At 37.5% G+C, this 22726-nt stretch overlaps 1 protein-coding gene across 22 annotated transcripts in view; it reads left to right on the top strand.

Annotated features, from left to right (window-relative positions):
* Positions 1-22726, top strand: part of PARD3 (par-3 family cell polarity regulator) — a 612541-nt gene that overhangs the window by 586938 nt on the left and 2877 nt on the right. For 9 of the 22 annotated variants that reach the window (XM_026710113.2, XM_026710115.2, XM_026710114.2 and 6 more), the window contains 2 exons: positions 4800-4914; positions 17203-17330. In XM_026710113.2, coding sequence (XP_026565898.1) covers positions 4800-4914; positions 17203-17330 — 243 coding nt within the window. Of the gene's footprint in view, positions 1-4799; positions 4915-16497; positions 16549-17202; positions 17331-18824; positions 19400-22726 lie in introns of those variants that run through there. The other 13 variants (XM_087915556.1, XM_087915560.1, XM_087915558.1 and 10 more) reach the window with 3 other exon arrangements.

Raw genomic sequence — 22726 nt, forward strand, 5'->3', positions numbered from 1 at the left:
TGACTCAGCCTTCCATCCCTCCAAGGTGGGCAAAAGGAGGACCCAAATAGTTGGGGGCAATATGCTGACTCTGTAAAACATTTAGAAAGAGCTGTAAAAGCACTGTGAAACGGTATATGTCTAATTGTTATTGCTAGGGAAAAACCACATAGCTAAAGGATGTATTGAAAAGCTACCTCAGCAGTTCTGCCTAAATTCATATAGACAAACGTAGTGCAGCTGAGTAAAAACAAAATTGCAATAAATATTTGTACTGATGAAAAAGCCTTCCATTATATGAAAGAAAGCAGTGAGTTAACCTTGCTACCCATTTCCTAATTTATTTTATCCTGCTAAGCGGTGACAAGAGACATCCAATTTAACATTACACATAGGTTTTTCTCAACTTTACCAACCATCCATTCTGTGACTGGATGTATTAGCAACAGAGTGGAGGTACCATCATTAATAAACAAGGCAACCTTTTAAAAAATTGCTGTGAACAGCCTGTATTTTTCTTTCATTTCTACCTTTAGATAAAGGATCTATCATAACTTTTTTTCTTTGCATAAACTGAACTCCTCAAATGACTCCAGAGCACGTAATTAACACAAGTTGAGATGGTTTGTTCACTAGTGGTAGGACTCAAGAACCCAATTTATAGGCAGTCCTTGCTTAATAACAGATAACAGATAATCAGAGTTGGAAGGGACCTTGTAGGTTATCTAGTCCAATCCCCCACACAAATGGGAGACCCTACACCACCCTACACAAATGGCAGTCCAATCTCTTCTTGAAAGTCTCAAGTGATGGCGCTCCCACAACTTCCAAGGGCAAGCTGTTCCATTGGTTGATTGTTCTTACTGTCAGAAAGTTTCTCCTTATTTCCACGTTAAATCTCTCTTTGTTCAGTTTAATGACTGGTCACTTAGCAATTGTTTGAAGTTATGATGGGACACCTCCCCCAAAGTTACTTACATCCTAGTTCCAGAGTTCCCATAGTTACACACCAACATTCCTACGGTGACACCATCATATTTCAGGAATCAAGATACCTTTATAGTCAATTGCAGCATTCCACAGTCATGTGACTTCGATTTACAATGTTTTTGCATTAAGTATTAGCTTAACGACTACTACAAAAAGTGTAAAATAGAATCCAATAATTTGGGTACCCTATGACTATCATGACTTACAGTGCAAATTCCAGGGTCCATTATAGTAACTTGTATTACATCCACATATTAGAGTTAAAGACTTCTTTGCTGCTGGAGAGATTATGTGAAGAGTCGTATACCCCTCTACCTCCCCTTGCTGTGTATTATTCTGTTTTGTGTAGGCAACTTCCACTGAAAAGAATTATTTGCTGCATTTGTATTTGTTTGCTGAGTTTTGTATCATACCTCTGATGTTCTTGCTTGTTTGGCTTTTATTGGAAGGATTCTTTTAGCTTTTGTTTTCCTTCTTCTCAATCCATTTTTTTTTCTTCCCCAAGCTTTAGTCATTCCTGCTCAGTAACTTGTTGGTATCCACTTTATCATACTGACATCTCTTTGTTTGGCAACTCTGTACTTCAGTGCATGACATCATAGTGAGATACAGCTTAATGATCTGAGCCTCTAAACAGCCATATGCTCTGAATTCTAGTTACAGAAAATATGTGACAGAACTGGCCTAGTTGAGCTTTGCTTACGCTGCTCTTTTCAGGACCAGGCCAGGGTTTGCACATGTCAGTTGCACTCATGAAACTGCTGAAACTGCATTTTAGTAATGTGCATTTGGCAGACATCAAATGAGAAGAGGTGAATCTGGTGCAAGTTGCCCCATCACTAAGACAGTGAATCTGCCTTCAACTCACAAAGGGAATGAGTTCAGCCATTAAAGCTGATTTTATTGAATAACTTCAAGTATTTCTTTTTTATTTTTTTAACGAAGAGTTGGGGCAAGAAGTAGAGGAAGAAAATTTAATTGTCCCAGAATTAAACATGGATTCAGGAATGTGGTTATGCTAGATATATACATCCAAGTAAAGAAACACTGAGTCAGATGAAAGACAGTCTATGGACAGTGAAGAAATGAATGTATGGCCCTGGCACTTTGTTTAACTCTTTCTAAAATATCTTTGGACTTGAATGCATGAAATAATGTTTCTTGCCTTAATGTTTGTTTGCATTAAGATCTGAAGATTTAGCCCAGCGGGGGAACACTTTTTGCTCCCAGTGGGTACCTTTGGACTTCTCAGAGCAGGTTGTTGATACTTTTATAAAATGACTGCATTTCAAGTTTTCCATTTTCACAAAACAACTGGTGAGACAGAAACCATCCATTCCATGGCCTCTCAAACTTTACCATTTTATCTTTTCTGGTCAGTTCCGCCCTCTTTCATGCAAAATACTGTAATGATGTTTCCCCATCTTTCTATTCTTGTAACCTATATTAGGGAATCAGTCCTTTTATTAACTAGAAATTATTTATCTAGAAATCCATCAAGGTTCATTTTATGTTCCTAAAGTTCCAAACAAGTTACGTGGGTTTTTTTCTCCTTTGTGGCTACAGAATGATGGAAGAACATCCATGATTTATCAAAAAAATAAATGTAATAATAGTTTGTCATATGGCTAGAATATTGAAATTCTCTTTGAGAGATTAAAGGGTGCAACAAATGCATCAAATACCAACCCCCAATACTTTAAAAAAAGGAAAAATTGTACTGCTAAATGAGAATATTTGTAGCTCAGGATTGAAATGAGGGATTCTTTCTAGCACTGATTATGTTACCTACTTTGGGTAATGAAACATCTGGAAATAACAACCAAAGTGAGGGAACACCAAGAAGCTCTGAAGAAAAATTATAGCTGGAGTACCCAAATAAAATGCATGAGCCAACCTCAGCTTTTTAACTTTTTCTTCTCTTTCAGAAAATACAATAAATCTTTAAGTTACATAATTGTTCCTTGATGCTATCTCTTCATTCACTCAGGTGTGGTGAAGAATTTCCAATGTGGAAGCAAAATTCATTTGCTATTTAGCTGGTGTAAAATGGAAGGAGCATCATTGTGTCCATTGCATCTGTTAGGAATATAAGTCACCCAACAGCTATTTGGGTTGGAAATATATAAACCAGGATAAACATTTTAATACTGTATCTTTAAGAAAATAAAAGTGTAATTGGGTGTGGTTTCTCAAACAGCCATAAGATGGAGCCAGAAACCTGGGTTGCTTAGTTTCAGTCTCAGAAGAGAGTGTGTATCAATGAGCCTCTGTTTTCCTTCTGTTGGAGAGTTTTGCCATTCCTGTATTGACTGTTATTCTTGGATTTGATGTAAGTCTGATACTGAACTGTTTTTGACACTGGAGTTTGTTATTGGATTATCCCTGGATGAAAACTGATTGATTTTACCTGTGAATGACTTTGGACTGCTTGTTTGAACTTTGCTTAACATTTCTGAAAGTAAAAACCTACATTTACTGTACAGTGTATCTGTGTGCTAGGTGTGTATTATTCAAACACTACTCTCAAATACGTCTCCCTGTATGCGCTCATTCTCCTAACGGGGAATTACCTCAACAGCATCTAACAGATAAACAAAACAATTTGGGTTTGCCTTGAACGATTCTCTTTTTCTTTATATGCTGGAGAACAATTTAGGGGGCCCTTATAATAATCTTATTTCTTTAAGATTCTCAAAAATAAGAACTCAATTAATGTTATAAAAAAGCTTAATATTTTGCCTAATGTTGGGATGTGCCAAATAATTTTAGATCATCCAAAAGTAATACTGCAAACCTGAAGCTTGTTAATTGAAAAGTAATTCCACTGAATTTGATGGATGGTATTTCCAAAATAAGTGCGCAGAGAATTGGTTCTTCATATCAAATCAAACTTTATTATCGCTTTTAGGCTAAAAAGGGCCATGTCTATTCTTGTGAATATGGTATGATTCCTGATAAACATGCGGGTTTCACATGTTGAAGTGTTTCACTTGCCTATTAACCTTTTAATGCTAAACTGATAAGTTCAAACTACTTGTCAGAAGCAGACCTAAGTAGGAAGTTCTTGACAAAGAAACATATTTTAATAGCGCCATCTGCAAATTAAGTTGAGGAAACCCATTGAGATGAAATTCAGACATTTGCAGAGTACCTGAAATGAGTAACAATTAACTGTCACAGGGAGATCTCATTAAAATATGTTTGCCTTTCTTTTAAAAATCTTCAATGCAATCTTTACATGCCTTAAGTGCAGATATAGTAATAGAAGAATAAATGTTCCTGTTGGGGAAATTTTATTTGGGTTTATCAACTGATAACATCTTCTGTATATAAAGCATGATTTGTGTCCATGCCTTTGAGCCTTTTGAATACCAGCTGGTAAGTGTCACAAAACAGGCTGCTCCACTTGCATGTTTGACCTGATTGATGCAAGGGTTTTTGCTACATTCTTATGAATTAGATGTGTTGAATAAAGCTTAGAAGAGGTATATTTGTTTTAAGTTGTGTTTACATTAAGAAGAGTTTCTTTCACGGGAATCTAAGTACTTGTGGTAAAATAACAAGACATATGCAGTATATATAGTCCTGGTTTTTTTCCCAGAAGGCTGTGAAAATCTATTATTCCTTATTACAGTAGCAACATAGCAACGTGTGTATTCCTTATCCAAAGTTTTGTTCAATGTTGTGGCTGATATGCCATGCATATTTTAAGCTGTTGTAGGAGGTTGAATTAAATCTAAAATTCTTATTATTTCTACCAGGATAAGAAAACTTTAGAATTTGAAAAAACATCATTACTTATGTTCTTATGTCTTATTTTGTAACAGATCAGCTCCAAGCAATCATGATCGGATACAACGATTAAGGCAAGAATTTCAACAAGCCAAGCAAGATGAGGATGTGGAAGATCGGAGGCGTACTTACAGCTTTGAACAACCATGGGTATGTGCTCACTTATTATATTATCTGAATATAGCAAACAGCAAAGTCCCAAGGAATCAATCTTAGATAAAATCAAATATAGATAGCCATTTTGTCTGTCAATAGTAGTTTTAGAGAGTTTCAGAATAGAGTTGTTTTGGTCCTACCTGGAAATGCTAGAAAGTGCACCTTGTAATTTTTGCATGCAAACAAAATGTATTCCTCCATAGTTCTATAACCCATTCTTTGAATTGCTTAGGGTGTTATCTTCAGTTCCTCCTGGAAACTGATTCCATGTCTTGAATGACCTTTTAACCTATGAATCTTTGCCTTTCCATCTGTGGTGCAGCATTCCTAATTTTGTTCTGGATTGCGCACTGCCATCTGTCCCTTCTGTAAAAGGATATTGTCTGGCCTGTGGAAGCCATTCCTGGGTCACACAACTGATGCTGACTAACTTATTATCTGCCCTTTAAAGAATGTCTCTAGGGGATTTCTGTTGGCGACACTGACAAGAACATGATTCTTTGCTTGCATAAACTATATAGATTTAAATAAAACATGGTAGCATTCAAGATACCTCCACTGGTTTACTTGGATGCATTTTAAACCATGTGTTGTGTGTGTGTGTGTGTGTGTGTGTGTGTGTGTGTTAGATACTGGCAGAAATAACATACACTGAATGGTATTACTCAATAGCTGCCATAGTGTACAGGAACTTCTGTGTAGAATATGGGCTAGACTCTTCAACATTGAAATAGAAGACCCCACAGAAGATCGTGGAGAATAAGAAAGCTAAGGTCCTGTGAGACTTCCAGATACAGACAGACAGGTAGGTAGGTAACTAGCCAATCAACCAGACCACGGTGGCAGACAAGGACCAGAAGAGAGTGATGGTGATAGCTGCAAAAGTGACAGCAAGATCAGGAAAAGGGAGTATGAGAAGCTGGAGAAGTACTAGAAGGAACTAAAGAGGATATGGAAAGTAAAGGTGTAAGTGGTCCCAGGGTGGTAGAAACCCTTTGGGCTATGACCGTGATGGCGAACCTATGGCACGCGTGCCCGAAGTGGCACACAGAGCTGTTGCCCTGGATCAGGTCCACTGTCCATGCACGCCTTCACCCCAGCCAGCTGATTGTCAGGTATGTGCCTCACATGTGCGGGGCGTGCATGGGAGACATGCGTGCATGCGCAGAGACATGGGGTGTAGGCAGGGAGGATCACATGCATGTGCAGAGGCATCTGGTGCACTGACATGCACATGCACAGGGTAATGGGGGGGGTCACACACATATTGCATTATGAGTGTAGGCAGGCATGCGTACACACACACATGCACTTTTGGCAAGCGATGATGAAAAGGTTAGCTATCACTGGGCTATGACTACTAAGCTGGCAGAGTAGCTCCCACATATCTCAGGAACAACACCAGAGTTGTCCAGCCAGAAGTGTACAGAGATAGAAACAGCTAAGATCCTACACAAAGTGGTCCTGCTCCAATGGCCCTGGTAGAGAACCAGAGATTGAGGAGGATGCATACAGCACATAAGGATGAGAAGGGACTTTCTTTTGTATATAGGTATGTAGCTATAAATATGTATGAGAAAAAAAAATATGTCAAAACTTGCAGTTAGATTCTGGCCATCCAGCCAGAAGTGACATTTGAAAAGGTATTGTTCTCCAAATAACTATAGGCTATTTATTTATTTTACTTTACTTATATGAGTTTGCCTCTTGAATCCAAAAAGACACCTTTTTTAAAAAAAATAGTTTTCATTCAATGCAGTGAAAGAATCAGAATCTCACTAAGAGAGGGGATGTTAACTGTGAAACTACCCCAAATAATCTGCAGCAACCCAAAATATGCTGGACTACACCAAATATAGGTATATATGTTTATACCTGTGTAACGAAACCAGCCCTTGAAGCAAATTTTGAAATTAAAGAGAAAAAAAATCATTGGCATGTTCAAAACAGGAAGAGAGGGAAACTTGTCCATATGCAGATTTATGCAGAACAGGCTCTGCTCCTTGCAGCTTCAAACTTTATTCGGTATGGTCTCAGCAATGCTCTCAGTTGAACAAGGATGCTTTTTATTAACGTAAATTTTATTTATGTGGCAGCTGACATTGCCTAGGTATCCTAAATGAAAAGAGAGATAGAGAAAGAGATACTTAATTACTCTGTGGTTATGCTGACAATTTGCTAACCTCAAGTGATGGCGCTCCCACAACTTCCGAGGGCAAGCTGTTCCATTGGTTGATTGTTCTCACTGTCAGAAAGTTTCTCCTTATTTCCAGATTAAATCTCTCCTTGTTCAGTTTCCATCCATTATTCCTTGTCTGACATTCAGGTACTTTGGAAAATAGCTTGACCCCTTCCTCCTCTCTGTGGCAGACCCTCAGATATTAGAAGACTGCTATCATGTCTCCCCTAGTCCTTCTCTTCTCTAGACTAGCCATGCCCAGTTCCTGTAACTGTTCTTCATATGTTTTAGTCTCCAATCCCCTAATTATCCTGGTTGTTCTTCTCTGTACTTTTTCTAGAGTCTCAACATCTTTTTTATAATGTGGTGACCAAAACTGGATGCAGTACTCTAGGTGTGGTCTTACTAAGGCTTTATAGAGTGATATTAGTACTTCCCTTGATCTTGATTGTATCCCTCTGTTAATACAACTTAGGATTGCATTAGCTTTTTTGGCTGCTGCTACACACTGCTGGCTCATATTTAGCTGGTTGTCCACTAAGACTCCAAGATCCCACTCACAGTTACTGCTATTGAGCCTGGTTTCACCTAGTCTATATGTGTACTTTTGGTTTTTCTTGCCTAAGTGTAGGACTTTACTTTTCTCTACATTGAATTGCATTTTGTTAGATACGGCCCAGTGTTTTAGTCTGTCAAGATCCATCTGGATCTTGAGCCTATCTTCTTGGGTGTTAGCTATTCCTGCCAGCTTAGTATCATCTGCAAATTTGGTAAGTTCCCCTTCTATTCCCTCATCTAAGTCGTTAATGAAGATATTGAAGAGTACTGGGCCTAAGACGGAACCTTGTGGCACCCCATTGCTTACTTCCCTTCATGTAGACTTAGACCCATTAAGGACTACTCGTTGAGTATGGTTTGCCAGCCAGTTGCGAATCCATCTAGTGGTGGTGCTATCTATTCCACTTTTTTCTAGCTTACTAAGAAGTAGGTTGTGATCTACTTTGTCGAATGCCTTGCTGAAATCTAAATATATTATGTCCACAGTATTTTGCTGGTCTATTAATTTAGTCACCGTGTTGAAGAATGAAATAAGATTGGTTTGGCATGATCTGTTTTTAGCAAACCCGTGCTGACTACTAGTTATTACTTTACTTGTTTCTAGATGTTGGCATTATCTTTTTTATTATCTTTTTTTAGTATCTTTTCCAGTATCTTCCCGGGCATTGGTGTTAGGCTGATTGGTCTATAGTTTCCTGGGTCTGTTTTTTTTCCCCCTTTTTTGAAGATGGGAACCACATGAGCTCTTTTTTAGTCCTCTGGTAGTTCCCCAGTGCTCCACGATTTTTGAAAGATATGGTGCAGTGGTTCTGAGATGACCTCTGCCAGCTCCTTTAAAACTAATCCATCAGGCCTGGTGATTTGTTTTCATCAAGCTATCTGAGTTTGAAAAAGACCTATCATCAAATAATCCCGTAGAAGCTTGTAGTAACAGGAAAGCTATCCAGAAATGTATGTCCTATGTTGTATGCCTTACATGAAATCTGAATCTTATTTCAAATTTTCAGTTTTCCTCTTGTCCTCCTCTAGTGTTGATCTCAAATATACTGCAGCATTAAAAGTGTAGGGAATCAATAGTCTCTTACACCAGCCTCCTTAAATCAGTTCCTTAAATCAAACTTACATAGAAGAGATACAGGCTTCCTTTTAATGTTCTGTTATAAAATATCCAATGTTCCTCATAAATTAATGTAATAAAACATCCATCCACATGTTATTTTAATGGGTAAGCTATTTTGCTGTTGGCCTTGTTAGATACAGAAAAAGAAATTAATTACACTATAAGACGAAGATCTGCTGAGGAAGCCCTGAATGTGATAGTGAGGGATCTTGGGAAAATTACTGGAGAAAAATGAAGCCCCTACTACTGTAGGTCATGGCCCAAATGTTGTCTATTCAAATATGAATAGTACCCATAGCAACTTTAGACAGGCAACCGTGGCATGCTTTATAAGCAATGACTGAGTGTGGGCAATTACTTAGATGACAGGTTGATTACCTCAAGAGTGGAATAATTTCTGAATTGTTGGTCAGAAGACTGACCTTTCTTTTTTTTTCTCCTCCCCCCCTCCAAACAATGGAGAGCTATCCCCACCCCCCGCCAGAGTAATAATGCAAATTAGCTTAAAGTGTCTGAAATTGTGCTTAATATATTTATATTTATCCTGAGCTTTGGTGATTCTTGGCTCTAGGGTACACATGTACTTTTATGTACAGCCACACTCATTTAGCGAAAGCCATGTATACTTTAAGATTAATTTTCTCCCTCTTGTGTATTTTAATCTAGATACGATCACAATACTTGGAAGGGATTAAACAATGATCTCATCCTTTTTGAGATCACACAATGTAGCTTCAGCCCTGAGGAACTAAAAACCCATCTCTTAAGCAGCATATGTGACTTCAGCCTGTTGGTTTAAAATTATAAATGTGCTTCAAAATACACCTAGCAAATACCAAATACCAAAACACAAAAATGGAATTGGATATTTTACCTATAATCTTAAATACTTTCTTTAGTTTATAACGGGTTATAGTCTGGCTGTTGGGAAAAAAAGTAACCTGCACACCTGCCTGCTATCAAAGCTGGTGTATAACTTGATGGAATTAGAGAGTGTCACCAGGTATTCTTTACAATGAGAGGGTGTAGGTGGCTTAGGACATAAAGTTCTACAGAAATAAATTTTCGTACATAAAAGCTATAGAGCGGGGTGTCAAACTCACATCGACACAGTGGCATCACATGATTTTTCCCCTTCGCTAAATTGGGTGTGGGCATGGCTTGCATGTGATTCATCCGGCCTATGGGCCGGAAGTTTGACATTCCTGCTATAGAAAAAAAATTCCTCTGATTCTTGAGGAAAGTAAGGGAAGCCAACTTCCATTTGTAAAATAGCAAGGCTTCCCTGTCACTCCTCTGCAATTTTAATATGAAGATTTTAAACTGAATTCTAACAACAGAACAATTTATACTGTTTCATCCATATTTTCCAGATCTGTTGCTTGGTTATAATGGTCCTATTCAGAACATAGTGAACAAGCATTGATTATAAACAAGGTTTCATTATGACATCTTTGGCAGAATCTTGGCTGAGGGAGAATGGCACTTCCACTTCCAAAATATCTGCTGGCCCAGTAATTTGTGAATCCCTGTCTTGAAGGCAGTCAGTCCAGTAACTTTAATGAACACAAACATTCTTATTAAAAACTTTAAAATGACAGTTCCTGGAGACAGCTAGTCAGTATATTTGAAGTTGAGGGCTCAGGGCATATGTGTCTAGGGCTTCATTTTTGTTAAAATTATGATATATCTTTTTTAGTTTCTTAGACATAGGATCTTTTAAGGGTACGATACAATAAAGATTCTCTAATACAGTGCCTTGTGTATAGTGGAAAAAACTTCACATCTGTCAGAGAGGAGAAATATCCTTTCTGGATACTGCTGAATTACAACTCTTGTTAACTTACTCCATCGGCTATGACAAATGAGCATGCTAGGAGTTACATATCAACTATTAAGAATCCACCCTTGGTTTATACTATAGCATGAATTATAGGCCCATTTCGTCACTTCCTGTAATACTGGAAGTGACAAAATGGGCCTATAATTCGGCCTGAAAAGTCTTGCAGAGGCTTTTTCCAAGCCTCTGGGAGGCCAAAAAAAGCTTCAAACCAGCTGAAAAATCAACTGTGAAGCACATTGCAGGTAAGGGGGTGGCGGGAGGGGGATTGCATGTACATGCGCAGGGGGCATGGGGAGGGATGCGCACATTGCATTCCGGGTGCTGGCATGCAAGTGCGTATGCTCTGGTGCACGCACAATTTTTGGCACAGGAGCCCAAAAAGTTTAGCCACTGCTGTGCTATAGCATATCTCTGATAACATCATTGAATAGGAAGTCTGTGTGGTATATTTTCTATGTGAGGGGTTTTTTCCCCTGTGCTTTTGAATCAAGGCTGATTCTTTATGACTTGCCTGGACAAGTCCCTGCAATTTTCTGGGAAAGATTTCAGAAGTGGTTTGTGATTGCCTTCTTTCAAGGGCTGTGAGAAGGTGACTGGCCAACATCACCCAGCGGCTTTGTATGTCAAGTAGAACTAGAATTCATGGTCTTCCAATTTCTAGCCTAATACCTTAACTGCTATACTAAATTGTTTTTCTTTGGGTGTGCATTAGATCCTCTCACTTTCAGTATTAGTGATAATATTTCCTAAATACTCAGAAATTGTTTTAACTTTCTGTCAGCCCTCCTATAGGCCAGGAGATTCCAGGATATTATTGTTGAAGAACATGCTTGAAGAAAGCAAAAACATTTTTCCTGATTATTCTAAACAAAATAAAGGCAGGATTCTTTAGAATTTCTTTTTCACACTTGCTCCAATTTTTCAGTTGAATAATCTCTTTTTCAGGTCTCTCTACCAGAAAATTCCTTCCTCCTACTCTGAAAACCTCTTTCATACTTTCCTGAAGGTCACTTTCCTGAAGGTCAATTCCTTAAACTATTCACTCACGTTCACTATCACTTATCAATCATTCATTCATGAATAGGTATATACCGTATTTATCGGCGTATAACACGCACTTTTTCCCCCTGAAAATAGGGGGCAAATGATGTATGCGTGTTATACGCCGATGTCCCGTTCCCAATAGTGCCTAGCGGCGGCGCAGCGTCGTGACGCTGCGCCCGCCGCATATTAAAGGGAATGCGTGTTATACGCCTGTGCGTGTTATACGCCGATAAATACGGTATGTATGTGTACATGTTCAAAACATTAAATAGTTTTGATAAAGTTAGGCAATGTCATAAAGTGCACTAGATGACTTGCCAAATCCACCATGCAAATAATCATTTGTGTTCTAGAAGTGAAATTCAAATTCAAATCAACACTAACTTATATTTCCTTCTCAACTAGGCTTTGTAAATCTGGGAGGGGAAGAACATTATTTGAAGCTTCTATCCCTTATTGAGATACTGATTCATATTGATTCTGTATGTCAAATAATCTTACACAACCTAGGGATTCTCCAGAATTGTGCGAACTCTTAGAATTTTCAACAGTGATCATAAGGAATCCTGTGGTGTTCAAATCCACATTTTGGAAGAACACCCAGTTTGGGCAAGATTGACATATGTTTTGATTAAAGTTGAGGCGAGAAACCTGTTCTGTTGATATTACCAACTAGCTATATGTTAGTGTAATATGCCCACACACTTGATCCTGCTCAGAGGTGGTATTCAGCAGGTTCTGACCAGTTCTGGAGAACTGGTAGTGGAAATTTTGAGTAATTCAGAAAACCAGCAAATACCACCTGTGACTGGCCCCATCCCCATCTATTCTCTGTATCCCAGGTCCCAGCTGATTGGCTGGCCTGCACAGGGGAACAGAGCTGGAAAGCAGGTTAGTGGGGTGGGGAAGGAATGGGGTTTTGCAGAAACCTTCCCCCAGGAATGGGGAGGGAATGGAGATTTTACAGTATACTTCCCCTGCCATCAAACCAAACTCACAGAACCAGTAGTAAAAAAATTTGAATCCCACCACTGGTCCTGCTGAAGAATTACAAGAAATTAGCTAAGGGAAAGGGTTTATTTGAGCAAATTTCATTTAGATTTACCAGGATAAGGTCTTTTCAATATACCATTAAGCCTTCTGAAGGTTCTGCACATCTTTCATTCTTAACCATTGTCATATTGGGAGTTGTCTTGCCATAGAATAGCCTCAGGGTCAAATTTGTTTCTAAATTATATTGCGTATTCTAAGATATGTAAAATTTACAAATAAAACAAAACAAAATCTGCTACTTTAAGGATGACACTGCCGAAGATATATTTTAGAGGAACTATTCCAAAAATTGATCCTTGTGCTCGTAAGAAATCCTAATTTTGTTAATGTCTTTTTGTCACCGATAGAATTTATTCATATAGACGTGTGACATCTTAAAGATTAATAGAGCCACTGTGACATCAGCCTTCATAGTTTGCAGACCTTTTCATAAAGTGCAATCTGGATTCCATTTACAGCATTGTCTAGCTCTAAATTACACTGATTGAGCACAGTTTTTTTATATTTCTTTTGCAAATAATTAATAAAGGGATATAGCTCTATTTCAACAAGATCTTTCTGAAAATCCTTATAATTTTAATCTTATATATGCCCTTTGCATAATGCAAGAAACATTTTCTCGTAATTCTTTATTTCCTTATCATATTTAGAGAAAGTATATTTCATAATATCTTAAATTACATTTCATATTGCAGAAAATATTAACCTAATGCTGAGTTCTTAAAAACAAATTCCTTAAATGTTTATATGTTAAAGGTTTAGGATGTCAGCATTCCTACCAAGCATCATTTTCTCCTGTGCTTTCATCAAGAAAAGTTCAAATGATAGATACACTTGAGTTTCACAATTAAAGATACAAACTTCTGTACATTTAGATAAGGTGTATTTATAGCAGCTTTGACTGTTAATTTAAAAGATCAACAGTTATCATACATCTCCACATAGACAAGGGCAAAATCCCCTGCAATTAACAGGGTTAAGGCAGAGCCAGCTTTGTTTGATAGCTTTAAAGAATTATGATAATTATACTTCACCTTGTACTGCCCTGTTTGTGCAGGTGTTAAGATGTTTGGGAGTTATACTCTGAGCAAACAATTTGTACAGGGAACTATATTTTACCATCTGATGAAAAGGCTAGTTTTTATATCTGCGGTAAATATTGTTGCCAGGCTTAAACATTGTATATAGATATGATATAAAATGAATATGAATGTACTGAAAATGCATTTAGAAAATCCCTAGTTTGGGCATATCGGTTCATTTTGTATATAGAGTTTCATGTCAGCTATGAAGCCATTTTTCAAATCCTTTGGGAATTAAATACAGACAAGATTGTGATCATGTTATTTTTCTTGCCCAGAATTTATCTTCTTACTTGCCACTTTGTGCCATGAATGCCCTATCAAAATTGCTTACCCATTGTTGTTCATGTTCTTATTATTTCTTCATCAAGGAAAAACACAATACAAACAAAAATAATCACATCTTTGACTAATATTCTTTGGAATTCAAGTCCCAGCCAAAAGCTTAAAGTAACATTGCAAGACACAATTTTTTTAAAAAAATCTACAGTTCATATAGCAAAAATATTTAGCTCCTGTTATTTTTGTTATTTTTGTGACCAGCTAAGGCTAAGTGAATTATTCTGACACCTTTTTAATATAATTAATAAAAAATTGGTCTGGAGTATGGTGGGCAGTAGAGATCAATATCTGGAAGTCATTTGCTGACACAAATATGTAAAAGTTAGATTTGGAATGCAAAAGTTGTAAAGAATATGAATTAACAAATAACTGGTAACATTGGAAAATAGATATGTGTCTACAAAAATCAAAGAAAGGTAATAGATGAAAATGAAGATAGTCTAATCTTCTGAAGTAGAGTTGATGACTTGTAGGTAAACTTGCAGGATTTATTTTGAATGAAAATATATATCAGAAAGTATGTATTGGTATATTTGTTTTTGTTGGCGGAGGGCTGCAGGAGGACATTGGGGGCAAAAACAGAGCGTGGCAGGGCCACACATATCTCCCGAGTTCTGTTTTCGCTGGCAGAGGCATCAAGAGCTGGTCTTTTGCTGTTTCCAGAGTGGTCCCATGGGCCAGATGTAAGACCCTGTGGGCTGGATCCAGCCCATGGGCCTTGAGTTTGACACTCCTGGTATAGAGGAAGGTATAATTTTGTGCATTGGTGATAGGTGCATGTAGCAGCAAGTGAGACTAGAAGAAATAGAAATCAGTTTGGGAAAAATTATACTACATTCTGAATGGATATGATTCAGATTTTTTAAAAAAATATGGAAAATTTAAAACGTTCTTTTTTGAGAGGGAAGCTGTTTAATAGACTTTAAGGAATGGTAATCATGCTAATCAATAAGAGGGTGTTAAGATTAAAAATGGAAGCATATGAATTTATGTCTTCCTGAATCATAAAGCTTCTTTTAAGGCAGTGGTGATGAACCTTTTCAACACCAAGTGCTGAAACGAGAGCACACACATACATTGGAAACCAGAAGAGCAGCTCCTTGGTGCACCGCATAGGACCGCCAGAAATCAGAACCTCAGCTTTCTGGCATGCGCATGTGCACCAGCCGCCTGGTATTCCAGTTTTTAATGTGCATGCGTGAGCGAAGAGCAGATGGCCAGCATGCACCTGCATGCTGGGAAGCTGCTGTTCCAGTTTCCAGTGTTCCTACATGCGTGAAGACCAGCTGGCCAGCATGCATGCTCACATCAGAACCCGGAAGAGCAATGGGCAACAGCTGGCATGCCCGGAGAGATGGTTCTGCATGCCACAGGTTCGCCATCATGGTTCTGAGACATTAAAGTAGTTGTTTGTATGCTTATATCCAATATTTCTTCCCTTGTAAAATATGTGTGCAATTGACTTGACTCAATACTGAACTGACCCCAAATCTGATAGGGTGCATTCTCATATCACAAAATTGTCCCCTGTGAAAGGTGCCAATTACTTATTTTGAGTGCAACAGACCAGCACTTACATTAAGCCATCGTAACCCCAGATTGGTGGTTTAACCTGTCCAAAGTCAATGGGATTCCATTCTTATATAAAATATACATGAAATATCTCTTACTAACAGAGATAAAGCTCTTATATTCATCTGAAAACATTGCTGAATCAAAAAAAATTATTCAAGCATCCATATTTTAATAATAAGAGAGGAAATATCTTTTAAACAAATTTTCAGTGCTGAACCTTTTTGGTTGCAGATTTTTTTTTTTAAATCGACAGCGAAGGTTATGTTAACCTATGATAAGTGAATCTAGTTCATAAATTTGAACTGAAGGTTTTATGGTTCAGATTAGTCTTTGACTTTGAACAGGATGTGATATGTTCTCCATTTTTAATTGTTCATATTTTCTTTCAAGTATCTTAATTAACAATGCCAAAATACAATTAAGCAAAAAAAAAATTACATATTTTAAGTCAGAGGTCTCCAAACTTGGCAACTTTAAGACTTGTGGACTTCAATTCCCAGAATTCTTCAGCCACCGTAGCTGGCTAAGAATTTCTGGGAGTTGAAGCCCACAAATCTTAAAGTTGCCAAGTTTGGGGACCCCTGTTTTAAGTGGTTGGATGGAGGGAAATCCAATATCAGCAACTTTGAGTTATATCATCTCTTCCCAATATGGCCCTCTGTGATCTTAGGACTGCAAATAAACTACCCTAATTTTTTTTCTCTTTTTGCAAGGAAATGTATTTGTTTCCTCTTCCTCATCTTTCACATTTTCTTTTGCTTTTCCCCTTTTCTCCAACCAGAGGCATACACAGAATCCAATAGCAAGAGGAGTGATGCAGAAGACCAGGGATGTACGTCATTAGGAAAGTTTGCATGCCCAAGAGGTTCAGTAGGGTAAAATTAAATGTATATCCCCAGGGGACTGAAGCTTCTCTATTGCTCTGGAGAAACTTCAAAGAAGACCAGAAGAAAATGCAGATGGCAGTAGTTATTTTAGCATTCAATATTTCATTTGCAGAAGTCTGCATTTAAATGTATCCCTGAAGAAAGAGACAATGTCATCAGTGTAAATTCGAATCTTTCTAGATGATTGCAGAAATGATAAGAGAGCCTTATTATAGCAAAAGTAAAAGGTCAAGGTTTCCCCTGTCCAGTCATGTCTGACTCTATGGGGCAGTGCTCATCTCCATTTCTTAGCGGAGGAAGTCAGTGTTATCTGAAGACACTTCCATGGTCATGTGGCCAGCGTAACTATATGCCGAGATCCATGGAACATTGTTACTTTCCCACCAAAGTGGTACCTATTTATCTACTTGAATTTGCATGCTTTTGTTTTGGTGAGCTGGCAGGAGCTGGGGGAACTCCCTGGAGCTCACCCCATCCTGCGGTACTTGGGTCTTGAACTGTCAAATCTACTAGTTCTCAAGCCCAGGGTCTTAACTGCTAGGCCACCAAACCTGTTCTTACTTTCGAACTATTAACAATATTTGTTTTTCATTTCCTAGCCCAATTCAAAGACCTATTCACAGAGTGGCAGACATTCTGTATCAGTAGAAGTTCAAATGCAGAAACAACGGCAAGAGGAGAGAGAGAGTTTCCAGCAGGCTCAGAGGCAATACAGTTCATTACCCAGGTATGGCATGTATCAGAAACTTTTTAGCCAACTAATAACAGTTTCTTCAGAAGGAAATGCAGGCAGTCCTTGGCTATCAACAGTTCCTTTAGTGAAAATTCAAAGTTGAAATGGCATTTTTAAAAAGTGACTTATAATAACCATTTTTCACACTTCCGACCATTGTACCCTTCCCATGGTCATGTGATTAAAATTCAGATGCTTGACAACTAAAGTCATGTTTATGACAGTTGCAGTGTCCCGGGGTTATGTGATCAGCTTTTGTGACCCTTTGAGATGAACAAAATCAATGGGGAAGCCAGATTCTCTTAACAATATGACTAATTTAACAATTGCAATGATCCACTGAACAACTGTGCAAGAAAGGTCGTAAAATGGGGCAAAACTCACTTAACAAATGTTTCACTTAGCAACATAAATTTTGGGCTCTCTTGTGGTCATAAGTCAAGGACTGCCTGTAAACCTTTATGGTGATATGCCTTCTTTGTTCAGAAGAACCTCTGGTGGGGCTAAATTTGATCTGGGATAAAATGAAGGGGTAGCGCAAGACTGCAGTGCAGTTTGACAAGGAATGGGCCAAATTTTGATGCTAGCAACTGTATTTGGAATTCTGAGACTGGGGAGAGGCAATTTGCTTACTCAAAAATCAATTTTTGGAATTGACATCTTGATACCATTTCAACCAATCTTTCTTACTTACTTTGTGAGGACCTTTCTACAGATCTTCTAATGAACATACATATAGCTCAGGAGAAGAACTTGAAGCATGTTCACTTCATTTTACAAAATCTCCCTATCCATTAATTTTATAGAAGGTGCAACCCTGAAACCAATTAGAATTGGTTCTATAATAAGAGAATCAGGCTAGTCAGATATACAATATGCACTTGCATGCAGTATTTCTGAACTAATCTTTAAAAATTGCTTAGAATATACCAGGAGATGAAACTGATTTTCTTGCAGCTTCATTTTATCTAGCCTGGTATTCTCCTGCTAAATTGAATCACAATTCCTGTTGTGTGAAATTAGCATGACTTGGTCTGTGAGGTAAAATAAAGTTGTAGTATAACATTTCTGAAGGTACCTGCTTGAGGAAAAAGCTACAGGTCATAGAAAATAATATAGCTCATGGAAAAGTCTGAAACTCCAAATGTATAAGGCTTGTATAATTCAAGAAATCAAAAGAAATATTAATTTAAGAATACTTGTAGCAGTAATAACCGCTTACTTATATTGCTGATAACATTTTGGATGATAGTACAGATGCGTGTACTAGAAGAATGAACTGGACAAATAAATTGTATGCAAAAATGTATTGTTGGTTGCAGTATTTAAAAGCTGTCTATAAATATTTGGAATTGAAGACATGTGCACAGAGTGCAGCATGCGGTTCAAAGGGCCAGTATGGTGAAATAGTTAAGGCACCAGGCTAGAAATCAGAAGATTGTGATTTCTGCCAACTGGAATGACTTTGGGCCATTGTTTCTTTCTCAGCTTTAGGAAAAAATGAATAATCCAAACATCTTGCCAAGAAAACTGCAAGGACTTTTCCAGACAGTTGCCAGGAATCCAAATTGACTCAAAGGCACCAAAAGCAAAACAAAACAAAACAATCCTCAACATATAGTCCTCAGTTCATAACAGAGATGAATTTCAAAAGGAAAATGATTTTGCTTGCAGCTACTGTATATCTTGGATTCGTATATAAGGCCTTCAACACATTTGGTGAATGATTTGAACTGCCCAATTAGATGAGTCCAATCATATAAGATTCAAAAACAAGCAGTTCAGGGAGAAACAAACGGCTATAGTTAAAAAAAAAAAGTGAAGATAGCAACCACTATGATGCTATTAAAAAAGCAATTGATTGCAACATCTTAGTTTCCATTTTGACTTTTTGGGCCATCTTCTCTGAAGATCCCTGACAGTTTCTAAATAGACTGGAGAACACAATTTACAAATAAATCATAGTTCCTTAGAAAAACGGATTTATATATGGGAAAAGTTTTCATCTAAACATGGTATAATGAATGATTGTTTTTATAAGAATTAAAAGAAATGTGTCCACAGGGTAGAATCTGGTCACTCTTTGTTATTTCTTTTTGTGCTCTGTAAAATGAAAAAATAATTGAGAAAAGCCTACATTTATTCACTTTTCCTTCATTAGATGTAGCAACAGTAGTCCTACAGATGTTACTTAACCACAATTCACTTTGTGACTTTGTATAGATTGGGAATAAGGGAATTGTAGTTTACAAGATTTGAAAGACCGCAGGATCCCTACTTAATCTTGTATGGGACCAAATGACTACATAATGCTCATGAATGGCTCCGCTTCCATTTGGAGGAAAATGGAGTGCCATAGCGTTTTGTCTGGTTTTTTTTTAACCTTTCAGCATTTTTGTACAACTGACAAAACTGAGATGAGGAAGGCTGGAAAGAGTAGGATAGTATTTAACAAGGAGGACTGTACAGTTTTGCACTTAGGTAAGTCAAAATATGAGGCCAAAAGTACGATGGGCAAGACCTGATAGATGTAAAAGGGATCTGAGTGTCCTTGTCAATCACAGGTTCAATACAAGCCAGCAATGTAGTGCTGTTGATTAAAAGACAAGTATTACCCTAGGTTGCATGGACTGGATCATAGAGTCCAAATTACAGGAAGTGTTTATTTTACTCTACCCTGTGTTGGTCAGGCCCCATTTGGAGTAGTTCGTTCAATTCCATCAACTGTCAATTCTGAAGCAAATTCCAGGATGGCTAACAAGATAGTGAAGGATCTGAAAAGCAAACCACATTTTCAGAGTACTTGGAAATAAACAGGTGTAGTGTGTTTGTGTTTTAATCTGTAAAACACATAGTGCTTTGTTTCATCTATTAATTTCAAAGTGTTACCAAATAACCTTTGAAAAGATTCAGAAGATACACTCAGTTCAGAACAAAACATTAATTCAAGCTCTGTATTACAAACTATATATGCACAAACAAATTCATAAGTACTGCACTATATCCAGGCATTTATAAATATAATTGGTATTCATAATTCATAACTTATCTTTCTATCTGCTGATCAGATTTTATAAATAGACTAGCCAATTTTGAACCCCCTTGAACAAGAAGGATATCCAATTAATTTTTGTCATTTTAAGTCCAAAACTCCTTAAAGTCACATTCAGCTGCAAGCTGCAACATGTTATTCAGAAACTTTTTTTAAAGGTATCTTAGAATCTTTGGCAGCATTATATATTCAGAGGGCTCATTCAGTTTACTGTAAGCCATTTCACGAAGAGATGCAGAAGTGTTGTTATGCTACGAGGCTTATCTAAACTTAAATAAAAGGACTTAAAATGTAAGAATGAAATTCACATTAGATATGAAAGACAAACACTTCACAATCTCATTGTGTTACATGCAGGTGCACAGAAATTATTATACCAGCTTATATGGATAGAAAAACAAGGCTACTGCAATTGTAACAGATCACTAGCAAAATATTTTGCACAAAAAGAAGAAAATAGTATAGATTACCTGCTATTCTTCTTAGCATTATCAAAGGACTCAAACTTATCTAATATCAGAGCACTTGGCAACAACACTTCTCTTTATTATCCATCCTTTATTTCTCTCTCTCATTTTAAGGGGGCGGGTTGCATAATCTCAGGTACAAACAGCATTGGGAAAAGGACACTTGGCCTCTGGGTTCACAGGTGACCAATTAAAAGGCTCAAAAGCAGATAAACCTAACTGTCCTGTTCAGTTAGGAGCATCTAGATCAAGGGTCTTCAAACTTGGCAAGTTTAAGACTTGTGGACTTCAACGTCCAGAATTCCTGAGCTAACGTGAGGAGGAATTCTGGGAGTTGAAGTCCACAAGTTTTGGAGATGTCAAGTTTGAAGCCCCCTGATCTAGATCAGAGGTCCCCAAACTTGGCAACTTTAAGACTTATGGACTTCAACTCCCAGAATTCTCCAGCCAGCAGAGAATTCTGGGAGTTGAAGTCCACAAGTCTTAAAGTTGCCAAGTTTGGAGACCTCCGATCTAGATGAACTGTTAGGCTGTTGTTTCAGACAGCTTTCAGATAAATAATAATAGAATGTGGGTTGAAATACTCACTTTTGTATCTGGATGGGAAAGACCACAGGGTATGATCAAAAAAGTCAAGATGGCCACCACAAAAAGCTCTGCCTGTCTTTATGTGTGATCACTTATCACTTATGATTACCACCTTGCCTTTTTATTTTTTTAACTCTTGCACCAAAGATACTCCTGCTTCTGGGATTGTTTGTGCTCTATGTCGTTCCTACTATTTGGCTGCTATTTATTTAAACTTGTTCTCTCCATGGCTGATTCCATTTGCAAGTGCTTAAAACAGTTCACATTAAACGTGTATGCCTTTTTTTAAAAAATACCTGTTTTTAATACATGGACCTTGTAGATACTTTTCATAACTCCACCTTTTTGCAACCAGTTCTGCTGAATGCCGTTCGTTTTTTGGATGCTCACTTCCTTAGCCTAGTCATTGATGTATGTACTTTTCTTTCATGTACACAATTTTGAAAGCATTTTTCAGTTGCATCACTTAATGGGTTCAGGGCACACAAATTGGGTTAAGCGCTCGTTAAAATGCAAATTAAATGAATTTCTCCCCTGTCACTTTCTTGGATGCCATAAATGGCCTCCTTCTTGCAAAACACAGGTTCTTCTTATTATAGTAAGACATCACCATGGTAAAGGTGATATGACAGACATAAATAGGGTTTCCAGTTGTGATCAATCATTTGGGTAATGCTTCAGGTGGTGAATATATTGTAAACCATTTTTATTGAAAGTGGTTGAATTTGCAGGCCAAGAAAAAAGACTGGCTACCAGAGTCAGTGATTCTATGCACAGTAATGTCCCAGTCTGTGGCCCCTTTTAAGGTGTTTGAATGTTCTAATTATTGTAACCATAGTACACACAAACTTTTACACTGAAGAATAGCTGGTTGTGTTAAACAAGCCAGACTAGGCAGATATACTAGGTGGCAGAAGAAAGAATAAAAATCACTATTTCACAAGAATCTAACATAATAGAATTATTAGGTCAGTGTTCTTTTAAGATGCACTCATTCTATCCAATGCTATTTGCTGTTAATCATTATCATATTCCAGTTTAGATTTTCCAGATTCAGCCTATTATAACAACATGCAGACGCTGACTAGAAAATACCTTAATTGTAAAAATCTGGCTATTTATATGAAACTTGGAACATAAAAAAGGTACAGAGAAAGCTGCTGCATCATTACAAAGCCCACCATATTTTGCTTTTGCTGGGGAAACAAGTAGAGATGATCTCCTCTTTGCTGTTCCCCTGCAACTGTTATCTGAATTCAGGCTGAATCTAGCTCTAATGTCAT

Source organism: Pseudonaja textilis, chromosome Z, assembly GCF_049901715.1.
Source record: "Pseudonaja textilis isolate UNSWEBS1 chromosome Z, rPseTex1.2, whole genome shotgun sequence".
Taxonomy (NCBI): domain Eukaryota; kingdom Metazoa; phylum Chordata; class Lepidosauria; order Squamata; family Elapidae; genus Pseudonaja; species Pseudonaja textilis.